We start from the raw sequence: 15,614 nt of genomic DNA on the forward strand, positions 1-15,614 counted from the left end.
TAACAAAACTAAATACACATGTAGTTCCTTTCTTGATTAGCTCAAATGGTGGTAGGCTGCCCTACTCTTGTTTTACACGTAGGCCTACCACTATTAGTATTAGGCCTAATGGAGGCATAGTCCTTTTCTCCAGAAAGGTGCACTTGCCACAACAAAGTTATAACTTTTAATCAAAGATATTACAACAAAGCAATAAATACTTACAAAATGTATGATCTGTTGTTATAAAAGATTCAACTGACTTGTTAAAATAATATTCCATTTTTCCCCCTTTTTTTTGCGCGGCAGCCTGTGGTCCTATAATAATTAGCGCGTGTTTTTTAAAGAATAGTTTAGGCGCTTTAATTTGTTGGAGGAATAAAACACACTCAAACAAACAAAGCATAGAGGTCACAAAGGTCAAATCCCACATGCGCGCAGCAGACACTTGGTAAAATCTGTGTGTTTTGCATGCAGAAATATGGCTACAAAAAGTGACGCGAGTGTTATAAAACAGGGCCAAAATGTCATTCTGAAGAAAGGGAAGAATCTCAGACTTTATCAAGTATGGAAGAAAAGGTAAGTTATCGTTAGTAAAACCTTAGTTGAATCATGAATTGATGAAACGTGTACTGTATCCTAGTCCTTAGTCTTACCAGTTTTCACGGTATTAATTATGCCTTTTTCTTTGCATTGCCATTGCCCCATTGGGAAAAAATAATGATGCGATATATCAACCGATCAACCTAATTATCTTAATTTGTTTATACTAAGTATGCAAACATAAATAAGAACTTGATGGACATTGAACTTTTCACACCACACACCGATCTTCAATGACTTTACTGGTCCCATTTGTTTTGAGTTTTTCCTGTTTTCAAGGCAAACGAGAAAGAATGGTGAAGCCATATGTGGAAGAAATATCTGTAGTGACTGCAGGTGTTCTGTGAGACTCTGTGTATGACTCTATAGCCAGCAGTTGTCTTCATTTTATTCACAATATATTTTATGACATTTTAAAAATTACCATGGTAGGGCCTAGCCTAATTTGCCAAAAAAAAAAAAAAAAGTGTGAATAATTAATTATTGGCTTTTAAATCTGATTTTTATTTATTAAAAAAAAAGAAATTCCCCTTAATATTTATAATTAAAAAAAAATCTCAAAAAATACTAGAAAATAATATATAAGGCACATGGCTTCTTTTCTCTGTATTTTTTTTTCCCAGAATGCTCAGCAGAATGTTCAGTTACATGATTTGATTATCGTGAATTGTGAATTTAAATAGTGTTTGATGAAACTTTTCGGCGGGAATTTTTTTTTTATATCGCCTAAAGTAAACATTATGGCGAATATTGTACCTTCAGCAAGTAGAAATGCCTAAAATACCAAACTTTTTGCATTTACAAGTGCAAATAACCAGTGGAGCCTTAGGTGTTGCTTAGTTTTGGTCAAGGGAGAGGAGACTCTTTGCTTGGCAAATAAAACCAACATTTTTGTATCTAGGGACTGTTTAGTGTTTACATCGCGCACAGAGAGGTAAAAGATTTGCCTCGATTTTAGGGACACCTTGAAAATAGGACCTCCTACGATATATCTACTCTCTGACCATGGAGGTTGAATTCTGACTGAGTCTGGCCCTGGCTGGTTGAGTCTGTCTGACAATATTTGGGTCGGTTTTCATATTCACCAGTTCTTGTGATATTTTCTTTGAATGTTTTAAATGATATATTTTCTGGTTTTTATACCTCCATGGTGTGACCAATTTTTCAAAAACGGATATCTCATTCATTGAGCTAAAATTACTAAATAAATGATTATATATATATTTTATTTCAATCAATCATATCGAATGCAAAAGTGGCGGCGCCATACCATACAGAAAACTTTTCCTCCCAAGCTGTTCAAAGCAAGTGTTCAAAGCGAAAAAAGAGTTGTGTCCTCAAATTCACATCAAATTCAAATTCGCTTTGCATTCAAAGGAAGTTAGTTGCGAAAACGTAACCCTCCTCTGGCTGTCGGGAGGAGGGTTATGGAATGGGCTTAACTCAGACTTGTCAGAGCAACTTTATGGAAATACCATTAATTTTTTAATTTTTTATGTTAATACTTATAGTTATAACTTGATGTAGCTCTATCTGTTGTCAAAGAGTTTTATGTATTATTTACAATTGATAAATTGTCATTTCTTGTTTGTTTGTTCCTTTGTTTTTTGATATAGGAAGGTGCAATTAGATAAAAAACACTTTTGTCTTGATGATGCAATTGGTAAGCCATATGGGACTACATGGGAGCCGAGTGGTAAAGGTTTACAGCAAATAACACCAGACTGTGAACCAGAGGAAGGAGATGGGCAAGGTATGTCAAATTTTTAATAAATATCTGGTTTGTTTTCTAAGCTGGCTGATTGGAAATTTACCATGAAGTTTGTGTCAATAAGAATTTATTTAAACATTTCCAGGACAGCTATATAATGCAGGGCCATTTTTGTGGGTTATCCTGAACAATCCTGAAGTGGTCCTCAGAATTCTAAGACTACCAATCTGAGAAAAATTGTGCATTTCGCGTCAAATAAATGCCATCTTGTTGTGTATTTTTTAGGAATAATTGTTGTACCAATGTTTTTAATGAGCTTTTAATCTGTCGTTGTTTTATTTGATTACCAGTTTTTGTAATAATTATGTAAAGTACATTGTTTGTTGATGTTCTGTGCTCATTATTATTCATTGTTCATTAACTGTTTCGATGTTAAAATTAAAATAGATTCTATACTTCTTGCTACCTTTAGTGATTGGTGTTATTCAAAATTCACATTTTCTTCTGTTTTTGGTATCCTGACATAGACTCTTCAAATGTTGATTGTGTAATAACTGTGAATGATGCTATTTAATTTTAACAATTTTTAAAGATATATTTTGCCATGAGAATTTCCTCTAGAATTACGAGCTTCGTAAAGTAGTCTTTTGTTGATTTCTACAGCAGGAGGAGCGGACAATCGTTCTATTAATGACGACAGACATTCACAGAAACTAAAAGATGAAGATATTAAGGAGCTGAGAAGTCAAGGCAAGACTGGAGAGGTTAGAATAACTTTCTCTTCATCAAGCAAGACCACCAGTTTCAATAAGCTGGTCAATAACAACAAACTAAAACTTAGGCAGAGTCCAAAACGGCTACTACAGCTACAGCTACAGCTAGATCAGCGCATCTGTCATTGTTGAAAAATAGGCAGACATGCCGATCTAGTCATACCTGTAACCAAAGTCCCTGTGTCTGACACAGCCTAAGCTAATTGTTTGCCTTCTTTATAGAGGCTCTGTCGTCACGTTCAAATCAGGTCTTTGGCTTTACCTGGAATTATGAACTCTCATCCTGCTACTACATGCACACACCCTCTGTAGCATATATCTATGGAGATAAAAGAATTATGGACTCTCACCCTGCTACTACATGCACACACCCTCTGTAGCATGTATCTAGACAGATGTAAGAATTTATGAACTCTCACCCTGCTACTACATGCACACACCCTCTGTGGCATGTATCTAGGCAGATGTAATAATTATGAACTCTCACCCTGCTACTACATGCACACACCCTCTGTAGCATGTATCTAGGCAGATGTAATAATTATGAACTCTCACCCTGCTACTACATGCACACACCCTCTGTAGCATGTATCTAGGGAGATAAAAGAATTATGAACTCTCACCCTGCTACTACATGCACACACCCTCTGTAGCATGTATCTAGGCAGATGTAATAATTACGAACTCTCACCCTGCTACTACATGCACACACCCTCTGTAGCATGTATCTAGGGAGATGTAATAATTTATGAACTCTCACCCTGCTACTACATGCACACACCCTCTGTAGCATGTATCTAGGGAGATGTAATAATTATGAACTCTCACCCTGCTACTACATGCACACACCCTCTGTAGCATGTATCTAGGGAGATGTAATAATTATGAACTCTCACCCTGCTACTACATGCACACACCCTCTGTAGCATGTATCTAGGGAGATAATAATTTAATGAACCTTTCAGCCACAGACCTTCTTAGATTATCATGACATAACCCTTAAACCTTTCCTGGTTTAAAATTGTCCAGCATTTTTCAATAATAGATAAACTAATGCCAGCCTGCAATTTAATATCATGTGAATGCATTACACAGTACACACATGTATGTTTGTACACTGTTAGTTTTATACACAGTTGTGCCACCATAAACAACCATTTTAGTTGAATGGTTCAAATGGTGAGCCAACTCACTGCAAAAAGTTACTATCTTTTGAAATTTGAAACTGCGTGTTTTGGGGTGAGTACCTTTTCATTTCATGATTATTGATCTGATTTGTTTTAGGTGATTATTGAACAGCTTGTTCAGAATAGCAAAAGCTTCAAGGATAAAACGGTTTATTCTCAATCCAAATATCTGAAGAGGAAAAGAGAAAAGTAAGTCTTCAAGTTTCGAAGTTTTTTTGCATTTTTAACCAGTTTTAAGTTAAAGTTAAGTTTAAAAGCACAACATAACATAACATAACAGTTAAGATATATAAGGCGCAATTCCATCTAGATCATAGCGCACTAGAAAGATATTAAATAGGAAAAAGGTGAGTCTTAAGGACTTTACGAAAAGCAGAAAGAGTATTAGATTCCCTAATGGCAGTTGGGAGATTGTTCCAAATTATTGGCCCAGCCACACTGAAAGCCTTTTGAGTTTTGACCTAGAATTTGGTTTTGTCTGTTTAACCTGAAACATCTTAAATGTTGATGAAATGTTCACAGGTTGTTTGGAATAGAGGGTACAGCTGAATTAATAATAAATAAAACAAAGGAAATGACCAACAATCGGTTTTAATTACAATGTATTCTTTTTAAAGATGCTATGTCAGATTTTTGACCCCAAACATTAAAAAATAGATTCGTTTAAGTGAATGGTATTTCAAAGAGTATCACCCGCTCTAACGAAAAAAGGTTTAACTTTTACTTTTGATGGTCAGGAACCATGACAAAAATTTAAAACGTTTCTTATAAAACACATAAGAATTGGTCACGTGATATATTGTCGGGATCCCGATGAAAACTAATTTTGAGCACTTTATTTCACTGCTACTAATAGTTGGCCGACTTTTTCGAGCAATGACTCAAATGAAAGCTTGACTCTTTCTCGACCCCCATCAAAATACCTATTGAATTTTAAATCAATATTTTGGGCCAAATCGGCCAAAAATCTGACATAGCATCTTTAACATTGTTGTTTCCTGGATGTTTAAATATAGATAGACTATTTTACTTTTACAGGCATCTGATGCAGTTTCAGATCCTAAGACCAAATACAATGCTGCTTTGTGAGATGTACGGAGCAAGAGCTCCTTCTAAAAATATGTAAGTACTTCTCGACAACCCCCCCTCCCCTCCCCCCTCCACCTCACAACCATTAAACCTCTACTTGAAATTTGTTGATTTTCTTATAATCATGTTCCCAATATCTTTTGATGATTCTGTGACATCACAGTCTTGTATACAATGTTTGGGTTGTTTTCAATGTTTATTGCCACTTCTCTATTTAAGAACTGTCTGATTTGTGTCTGAATCATCACAAATGTAACATTTCTGTATCAACAATGGTGAGCTGCAAAATCAAATAATAATTGAAATCTTTTGGATTCCTTGTACGAAATGCATTGGAAAGTTATGTTACTGTGTTGTGTGTTTTTCTTTGAAGCCATTTACGGATTGACACTTTGGCTCAGATCCTTACAGCAGCTAACATCCAGAGTGGCATCAATGTCATGATGATGGAGACATGTCAAGGGTTACTTCTAGGAGCTATCATGGAAAGAATGGCTGGTAAGACATATTTTATTCCAAACAATATGCTCTGTCTTTACTGTTCCCTCAAAGACAAACAAATGTCAGTTTTATATAATTGACATAGCTCAAGACAAATCAATAATTGGCAGATTGTCATACAGTAGTCGCTTATAAATGCTATCCTTTGCTGTTGTTAATAGAAATGTACGTTTTCTTCATAAATGTTTCTATACAAGAAGAAATAAATGTGTCTCTTTTACAATGAAGCTTGATTAGACTGAACAAAAGAAACACTGAGCAATGTATTTGACTTTGTCTTCTAGGCCAAGGTATCGTTGTACAAATACACTCAGAGAATGCTCCAGTCATGCTTGCTGTGGATGCTTATAACTTCCCAAACAGCTACAAAGACACTCTGTATTCATTTCCATTGGATCAACTCCATCTTCTGGATGCGGAGGAGTTACTTAAAGACAGTCCTGAGGAATCTCAGAATGTAGCCGAGTCACAAAACACTAATGCTCAACAGGAGAAAACAACGGTCAATGCTATTGGTCAGGACCAAGTAACAGTTGATTCTATTGGTCAGGACCAAGTAACGGTCGATGGTGACCATCTTCAAATGAAATCCCAACACTCAGAATTCTTAAGAGATGAGACTTCAAGATTAGTAACAAACGATGTACATATTGGAATGGAAGAAACGACAGAGCAATTATCTAGAGGTGATGAGGAAGTACTTATGGCTGCTTGTGACACTACTGGGGATCCATCCAGTAATTCTAAAGACATGGAGTGTTCATCACAAACTGATGGGAAACAAGGACTCAAAAGAAAATGTGCAGTGGTGAGAACAATTAATGTTGGAAACAATCTTGAGGAGTGTTAGGGCCTTGGCACACGAGGCAATTTACAGCCAACCAGTTCCAGGCTCCATGAAGATATAATCTTCTTTGGAATCATAAGACATTGTTTGAAAAATGACTTGTGTGCTACAAAAGTAGTCCTGTAGCATGCACTGTATCTGGTTGCCTCCAAGTTGCCTGCAAATGTTGCATTTTTAATTAAGTTTTTTCAAGAACATAGAATTAGTTGTTGCATTCTTAATTCTTACCAACTAAAAGGACCTATTGTATAAATGCAAAAAATAGTTAATGGCCTGACATTTTGATCCTAGCAGAATCTTTCTCAAAGGCTATTGACTTCTCCATCTTTCATAACATTTTACTTTTATTGCCTTCAATACGAAGTATAATTTTTTTGATTGTTAAAATATCAATTTTCAACAGTTGGGAAATATCTGCAAAAAGACCAACTTGTAAAAACCTTTCCAAAGAAATAATTTTGTAACTGATGATTTTTTTTTTTTTGCTTTATTTTTTACAAGAATCCAGAGAAGTTGGCTAGGAAACAACGAAGAAAAGAAAAACAAATTCGAGTTGGTACTCTTCTTCACTCTACTATGATGGATACGTAAGTCATACATTTTATACTTGTCTTGTATTTATTCATGTCCTGTTTTACTCGTTGGTAAAGTATATATTAATACACTCTTAGAGACTCGTAGTAAATGTATATAATTTTGGCTTCCAAGTTTTTATTACTATTGTTATTTGAATGTTTATTTGATTGATTTGTTTACTAGGTTGGTACTAGCATGTAGATTTCAACCCCTTCCTATCTTCAAGGCATTATATAAATACTTGGCGCCATCGAGGCCATTCGTTGTGTACTGTCATTACATTGAGGTAAGTTAAGTTCTGGATAGAGGCCATTCGTTGTGTACTGTCATTACATTGAGGTAAGTTAAGTTCTGGATAGAGGCCATTCGTTGTGTACTGTCATTACATTGAGGTAAGTTAAGTTCTGGATAGAGGCCATTCGTTGTGTACTGTCATTACATTGAGGTAAGTTAAGTTCTGGATAGAGGCCATTCGTTGTGTACTGTCATTACATTGAGGTAAGTTAAGTTCTGGATAGAGGCCATTCGTTGTGTACTGTCATTACATTGAGGTAAGTTAAGTTCTGGATAGAGGCCATTCGTTGTGTACTGTCATTACATTGAGGTAAGTTAAGTTCTGGATAATGTTAGTCACATTGACATATAACATGACACCTATTTATGGAACTAATTTGTTGGCATTGTTGGAAATACTTTGCTTAGCTGACACAGGTTTCAGCCAAGCTACGTTGATTGTGATTTGTTCTCTTCTATATCTTATCAATCTTAGGACATCAATTTTGTTTTGAAGCAATTTTCTTTCAGAGGATTTTTATAATGGCTGACTAAGCCTAAGCCAAGGTAGATGTTGTGAGTGACTCATACCAATTAAGAGAAATATCAAGCTATGGCAAACATGATTCTGGGCTCAATTGTAAAGAGTAATATCATTTATTGTTTGAAACTGCTCTATATTCTTTTACACCTTTGTATGATCATTGATAAGTACATGTTTTTGTTTGTTTGTTTGTGTGACTTGCAGCCTCTGATGGAATGTAATGAGTGGTTGAGGAACTCTGGAGATGCAGTGGCAGTCAACATTAGAGTTACAGAAACATGGTTCAGAGAGTATCAGGTAGGGCAAAATTATTTTATATTTTTAAGGCAATGGACACTATTGGTATTTACTCAAAATAATTATTAGCATAAAACCTCACTTGGTAATGAGTAATGGGGAGAGGTTGATAGTATAGAACATTGCGAGAAACGGCTCCCTGTGAAGTGCCATAGTTTTTGAGGAAGAAGTAATTTTCCATGAATTTGATTTTGAGACCCCAGATTTAGAATGTTGGGTCTCGAAATCAAGCATCTGAAAGCACACAACGTCGTGTGACAAGGGTGTTTTTTTTTTCATTATCTCGCAACCTAGACGATCAATTGAGCTCATATTTTCACAGGTTTGTTATTTTATGCATCCCCCTCCCCCCGTGTATCTTTATTGTGTGCTTGGAGCCTCAGGAATTCTTTAGAGGAAATTAAGGTGGGGGTACAGGAAGAAAGTAAGGGAACATTTGGGGTATTTAAATTGCTTACCCAGGCAAACTCCCAGGTATTAGCTACTCCCACTTGTGAACAATCACATGGCTTGTAGTGGAGTTGATTTCTCAGGAATTGATTAATGTGACCAGGGCTTTAGTTGGCTGCACAGCTTGGTGGTTTTCATGTCCATTTTCTTTGCTTTCCTTTCAGGTACTACCAGAGCGTACACATCCCCATGTCAACATGAGCGGTACCGGTGGATATATACTAACTGGAATCAAAGTGTGTGATGAAGCACAAGAATAATGGATCCAAACATGTATTAATTGATTTCCTTATACTGAGGACTGTACCAGTAAACTGATTATGCTTTCCATGGGATCAGGTTTACAACCATAATCAGAGTCCAACAGTTTGGGTGTTGAGTTACTGAATGGTGTCGGACTGAGGACTGCACTAGTAAACTGATTATGCTTTACATGTGATCAGGTTTACTGCCATAATCAGAGTCCAACAGTTTGGGTGTTGAGTTACTGAATGGTGTTGGACCGAGGACTGCACTAGTAAACTGATCATGCTTTACATGTGATCAGGCATACCACCATAATCAGAGTCCAACAGTTTGGGTGTTGCGTTACTGTACGGTAGTGGATTGAGGACTGCACTAGTAAACTGATTATTGTTAACATGGGATCAGGCATACCACCATGATCAGAGTCCAACAGTTTGGGTGTTGCGTTACTGAATGGTGTTGGATTGAGGACTGCACTAGTAAACTGATAATGCTTTACATGGGATCAGGTTTACTGCCATAATCAGAGTCCAACAGTTTGGGTGTTGAGTTACTGAATGGTGTTGGACTGAGGACTGCACTAGTAAACTGATTATGCTTTCCATAGGATCAGGTTTACTACCATAATCAGAGTCCAGTAGTTTGGTTGTTATTGAATCTCTGTGTAAAATGAATGCGAGGTCAAAATTACATCTGGTCAGGCTGGTATGTGGCATTATTCACAAGCCTCAAAGTGTGATGTCAGATATTCAGGCTGATCTAAAGATATACATGTACTGTAATCTCACTCACTTCCTGAGATCCTCCCTAATGCAATGCCTGATCTTACTTGAGTTTGATGGATGGATTTTGGGGTCCAAAAAGCTTCTTGGTAATGGCCCAACATTTCAACCCTAGCATAATCTAGGTTTGGGCTTAGTCCGAACGACCACCTGCGGCTACAACTGCACTACAAATAATAGCATCCTTATGAACACTAAGCCACAGGCCTAGTCACTATAGTCTTTGATAAATGCATTGCTTTCGTCAAATATAATCGCGGGTACTACCACCTTTTACATTTATATAAAATTATAAGTTATTTTGGTTGGTAAACAATCTTGAGCAAAAATCCTTATTTAGCATTAATATAGGAAGGGTACGTTTCCAGAACATTTCATTCCATATTTCAAAAGAACATTTCAAAGAATTTACAAATTTCCTTAAAGATGTTTCAGAAAATAACCACTGCTTTTTTGTTCCAACTTTCAGAAAAAACTTGTTTGTTTTAAAAATATCAATGTGTACTCTTGAATACATGTACATAAAATGTGAACATGCTGCATAAATTTAAGTACTGCTAAAGTTGATTTCATAAAACAAAATATTTCCTGGAAATTGTCATAAAATGACATTTAACACACTTTGAATTATTGACATAACTCCTGACAAAAATAATTCACAACTAATAAATAAACTATTTAATCTTTACCGTTTATTTTGTTGATATAGTAAAAAAAAACTGTACAGTGTACAGACGATGTGTGTAAGAACGTCTATTGTTCAAATAAACATTATTAGTTAAACTGAACATTTAATGATGGCAGATTAATTATTGATATTGGTGTCCAAATTCTGCATTCCTCGTGATATTCATTTATAAATTGGTAATTGTTGTACTTTGTTGCACTTATGGGTGCGTTCGTTTAGCTTCCCTGGGTCGACCTCGGTCTGCCCCGGTACGTCCGAATAGCTTTGACGGGGCTCACCCGGGTCAGCCCCCAGTGCCCTGCTTGTGGAGTGGGTCACTTGGGGGTGACCTGAGGTGCATGCCGTCACCACGAGAGGGCAAGTGTGAACGTTCGATTAGCTCTTGTCAGGGGCTCACCCGAGTGAGCACTGCGGGGTCGACCCAGGGAAGCTAAACGAATGCACCCTTTGTTCTCTATCAATGCCAACTCTTTGGCCTGCAGCTCTATTTTATAGCGCTCCTCAGAATTCTTCCCTTGTTCACCGAATGTCCAATGGTTTGACAGTAATCATTGGGGTTCGGTTTGAATGTATTCTACCATTTCATTTGGCGCAATTCTTTTTGAGTATTGGTCATTTATGTACAATGTTTGAGACATCACTTTTATGCACAAGAACAGTTGTATCCATAGTAAGCATTAACTGTTTTGTTCCACCACAGCTCGGCTTTAGAACAGCTGGATTCATTTCACCCTAATCACCATTCTATGTAGATCTGTCCAAGCATTTGTTGCTTTTATTCCATCCCAGCCGAGCATCAGAATAAGTGCATTTGTTTTCCTGGATCGTCTGGCAGGATGCTCCTAGTGTCTTGTGCACTACCACATAGAATACAAACCATCGAGTATTCCTGGAATATAAACAAATCAACCATTAAAAGCAGTGGACACTATTGGTAATTACTCAAAATATTTATTAGCATAAAACCTTTCTTGGTGACGAGTAATTGGGAGAGGTTGATGGAATAAAACATTGTGAGAAACGGCTCCCTCTGAAGTGCCATAGTTTCGAGACAGAAGTAACTTTCCACTAGTTTGATTTGAATTGAATTGAATTGAATGGTTTATTCGTCAAGTATATAAAAATACATGAAATTTACAATCCTATTGTACAGCAACATATAAAATATTAAAATGTAAAATTGCACAAGAATTACCACAATACTACATAAACAATAACCTTAATGTAAGTTAAAAAAATGAAAGTTTATAAAAAAAAAACAAAAACAAACAAACAAACAAACAAACAAACAGTCAAATGCTAAAGCATGATTGGGTAGTGGACCCCTCCCCAAATTAAAAGAGGCCAAATTGCACAGGAGATGCCAGAAAATCAAATAAAACAATAATAAACCATTAAGACAGTACATAGGGCTGGATGCATTGCAGTTATCTAATAAAATCACAGTTAAAATTATGGATAGCAATAGGTAAAAATGAGTTCTAGAACCTGTTAGTCTTAAGGCTTAGTTGACGGATCCTACCAGATTTGTTGTGAACAATCAGTGGGTAAAGGGGATGTGTGTTGTCAGACAAAATACAGTGGAACTTACTCATAAGTCTTTCGAGACCTCGGGTTGAGGTCTCGAAATCAACCATCTAAACGCTCACAACTTCGTGTGACAAGGCTGTTTTTTTTCTTTCATTATTATCTCGCAAGTTCGATGACCAATTGAGCTCAAATTTTCACAGGTTTGTTGCTTTATGCATATGTTGAGATACACCAACTGTGAAGGCTAGTCTTTGACAATTACCAATAGTGTCTACTGCCTTTAAGCTAAATAAAACTTAGACATTACATTATTAATTTGTAACTTAAAGCATAGAGTAAGGACAGAGATGCTTAAAGGAACACGTTGCTTTGGATCGGTCGAGTTGGTCTTTGAAAAGCATTTGCAACTGTTTGTTATAAAATGCATATTATGGTTAGAAAGATGTTTTAAAAGTAGAATAGAATGATCCAAACAAATTTGCCATGAAATTGCGTGGTTTTCCTTTTACTTGGCGAACTAACACGGTCTGCCATTTATTGGAGTAAAAAAACTTGACTCCCATAAATGGCCGAACGTGTTAGTCGACGAGGTAAAAGGAAAACCACGCAAATTTGAGTGATACTCGTGTGGATAATTATATTCTACTTTTGAAATATCTTTCTAATCATATGCATGGTATAACAAACGGTTACAAATGATTTTCAAAGACCAACTCGTCCAATCCAAAGCAACGTGTTCCTTTAACACCACATTTCAATGTCAGGGCATTTCTTATGACAGAAACTGATCATTCTGAGAACACCATAAGACTTTTCCAAACCATGTGAGTTTGAAAGACAAGTCCGATACTATTCATAAATAAATCATAAAAGAAAATCTAACTCAATACATTCCCTATGAGCTTCTGTCAATCACTAGTGCATTCTTCCATTAAGAGTTTAATTGTGACTGGATTGTACACCAATACATGAGGCTAATATGCTTACCTGGTGTTCACCATCTATTCTAAACTGGATTGCACACCCATTCATGAGGCTAATATGCTTACCTGGTGTTCACCATCTATTCTAAACTGGATTGTACACCCATTCATGAGGCTAATATGCTTACCTGGTATTCACCATCTATTCTAAACTAGATTGTACACCCATTCATGAGGCTAATATGCTTACCTGGTATTCACCATCTATTCTAAACTGGATTGTACACCCATTCATGAGGCTTATATGCTTACCTGGTATTCACCATCTATTCTAAACTGGATTGTACACCAATACATGAGGCTAATATGCTTACCTGATATTCACCATCTATTCTAAACTGGATTGCACACCCATTCAGGAGGCTAATATGCTTACCTGATATTCACCATCTATTCTAGACTGGATTGCACACCCATTCATGAGGCTAATAATGCTTACCTGATATTCACCATCTATTCTAAACTGGATTGTATACCCATTCATGAGGCTAATATGCTTACCTGGTATTCACCATCTATTCTAAACTGGATTGTACACCCATTCATGAGGCTAATATGCTTACCTGGTATTCACCATCTATTCTAAACTGGATTGTACACCCATTCATGAGGCTAATATGCTTACCTGATATTCACCATCTATTCTAAACTCATACTGATGTTCAGCTATAAGATGTTCACACACTGCACACACATCTGCCAAAGAGAACCAATGGGACGTATCAGCTCAAACAGATACTCTTTACTAAAGATTTGGTACCCTAGATTTGGTACCCTAGATTTGGTACCCTAGATTTGGTACCCTAGATTTGGTACCCTAGATTTGGTACCCTAGATTTGGTACCCTAGATTTGGTACCCTAGATTTGGTACCCTAAATTTGGTACCCTAGATTTGATACCCTAGATTTGGTACCCTAAATTTGGTACCCGAGATTTGATACCCTAGATTTGATACCGCAAACCTTTACCATACCCCAGAGGCCTAGATCAGTTACACACAGCTTGGTTATGGCATTGGTACCCCTTCATATGAGCAAGGTTTCATGGAGTAACACAATTTCTTGACAAAATTTGCAAACCAATTTTATCTTCTGGGTGAGTAAACTGCGACTGCTTCTGTTTCTATAATTTCTTTTGAATGGTTATTTGTAACTTGTCTACTATTTGTTACTTGTCCACCATCCATGTGACTTGGGTAGAGATATCATTACAGTATTGTGGTTTGTGGTTAGGTATTTGTGGTAGCATCAGGTCCAGAGATTGTTGTTTGTAGTGACAGTCACTACAGTGATACTAGTTGTAGTGTTAGAGACAGTATCAGTGACAGGTAGTGACAGTTGTAGTTTACTCACGGTGATACATGACTGTTTCTTCCCCATCTTCATCAGTGTCTGTGTGCTTGTTCAGGATTTTGATAACTTGCCTGCTATGACAACTTGCACATTCCTGGAAATTGAAAAGGTAAGACCCATTTTCCAAGCAGACACTTCCCTGATTAAAAAGAAAACAAGAAATTTGATACAAAAAATCATAGTTTTAGGGTTAGTCATAAAATAGGCTAGGTCATACCGCCGATCTTGGCTACACAAGTTTTGTGACAAACTAATAATTTCTGTGCTCATGTTTGGGTTTGATGAAGTGTTGAAAATCATGCAAAATTTCACACCACTCCCCAGGTTACCCCACATCAGTGTGATTGAACTCTTCTTGGCAAAACTATGAACTCCTATTGCTGCAGTCATAAGGTTTATCGCGAATAGCAAAATATCAAGAGAGGGCGCTGTTGAACCCACACAAAGATTTATAGGCGATGCGTGCGCGAGTTGTGCATGACAACATACACCGCCTAGCAAACTGCCCCATCTGCCTACCCACAATGCATTGCGGTTCTGAATCGCGATAAACCTTATTTATGATATAGTATTCCGCAGAACAAAAAACTCAATGAAGAGCACCATCACATTCCTCGAAAGGTTGTTGGTTCAAATCCCACTGCAGTCAATTTGTCTTTTGTTCGACAACCACAAATCATTTTTATTTTTGTGGTGTGATTTTTTGTGCGGTTCATTTTATTTGATCAGATTTATTTATAAATTAGATTAGACTATTAGAGACTAGTTATTTTATTTTGGAAAAGTTTCCGTATGGCGCCACCACTTTTTCATTCGAAATAAAATAATATAGTATCTAATATACCTGATTGATATATCCCTTTTTGTCAAAATGAGTGAAAAAGTGGTGGCGCCATACGGAAAGTTATCCTTTATTTTTAATATATAAATGTTTCAAAAGATCAAAATTGATTACTGGAGTGCATAATGACAAATCTGAGCAAACTTACCCTGTCTGGACACTTCACTTTCACACATCCAACACACATCTTGCTTTGTACTTAATTCACTTGCGGTAAACCTTGTAACCTTTGCACGTTTATCAGTTGAGTTAGTTCATTATTTACTGCCCGCACATTGTTTTGAAATGGCGCCACCATGTGGTCATTTATGGCCAACCTTATTTACAACCACTACCATTACATTGTAGTACAGAGCGCTAC

General features: G+C 36.6%; 2 protein-coding genes across 2 annotated transcripts; one reads left to right on the forward strand and one right to left on the reverse strand.

Annotated features, from left to right (window-relative positions):
• The first annotated feature begins 410 nt into the window (after positions 1-410).
• Positions 411-9,247, forward strand: LOC117293444 (tRNA (adenine(58)-N(1))-methyltransferase non-catalytic subunit TRM6-like). The gene is made up of 11 exons (XM_033775784.1): positions 411-558; positions 2,199-2,335; positions 2,957-3,057; positions 4,351-4,442; positions 5,292-5,375; positions 5,716-5,840; positions 6,128-6,651; positions 7,192-7,277; positions 7,450-7,552; positions 8,288-8,380; positions 8,995-9,247. Exons 1-11 carry the CDS (start codon positions 461-463, stop codon positions 9,088-9,090), a joined length of 1,539 nt encoding a protein of 512 aa, XP_033631675.1. The 5' UTR covers positions 411-460; the 3' UTR covers positions 9,091-9,247.
• A 1,668-nt stretch (positions 9,248-10,915) lies between these two features.
• LOC117295663 (protein Churchill-like) lies at positions 10,916-15,543 on the reverse strand. Its single transcript, XM_033778377.1, has 4 exons — positions 15,402-15,543; positions 14,413-14,551; positions 13,685-13,755; positions 10,916-11,435 (listed from the first exon to the last, which is right to left on the reverse strand). Exons 1-4 carry the CDS (start codon positions 15,438-15,440, stop codon positions 11,343-11,345), a joined length of 342 nt encoding a protein of 113 aa, XP_033634268.1. The 5' UTR covers positions 15,441-15,543; the 3' UTR covers positions 10,916-11,342.
• Between the last annotated feature and the right edge of the window lie 71 nt (positions 15,544-15,614).

The sequence above is a fragment of the Asterias rubens genome, chromosome 1, assembly GCF_902459465.1.
Source record: "Asterias rubens chromosome 1, eAstRub1.3, whole genome shotgun sequence".
In the NCBI taxonomy this organism is placed as follows: domain Eukaryota; kingdom Metazoa; phylum Echinodermata; class Asteroidea; order Forcipulatida; family Asteriidae; genus Asterias; species Asterias rubens.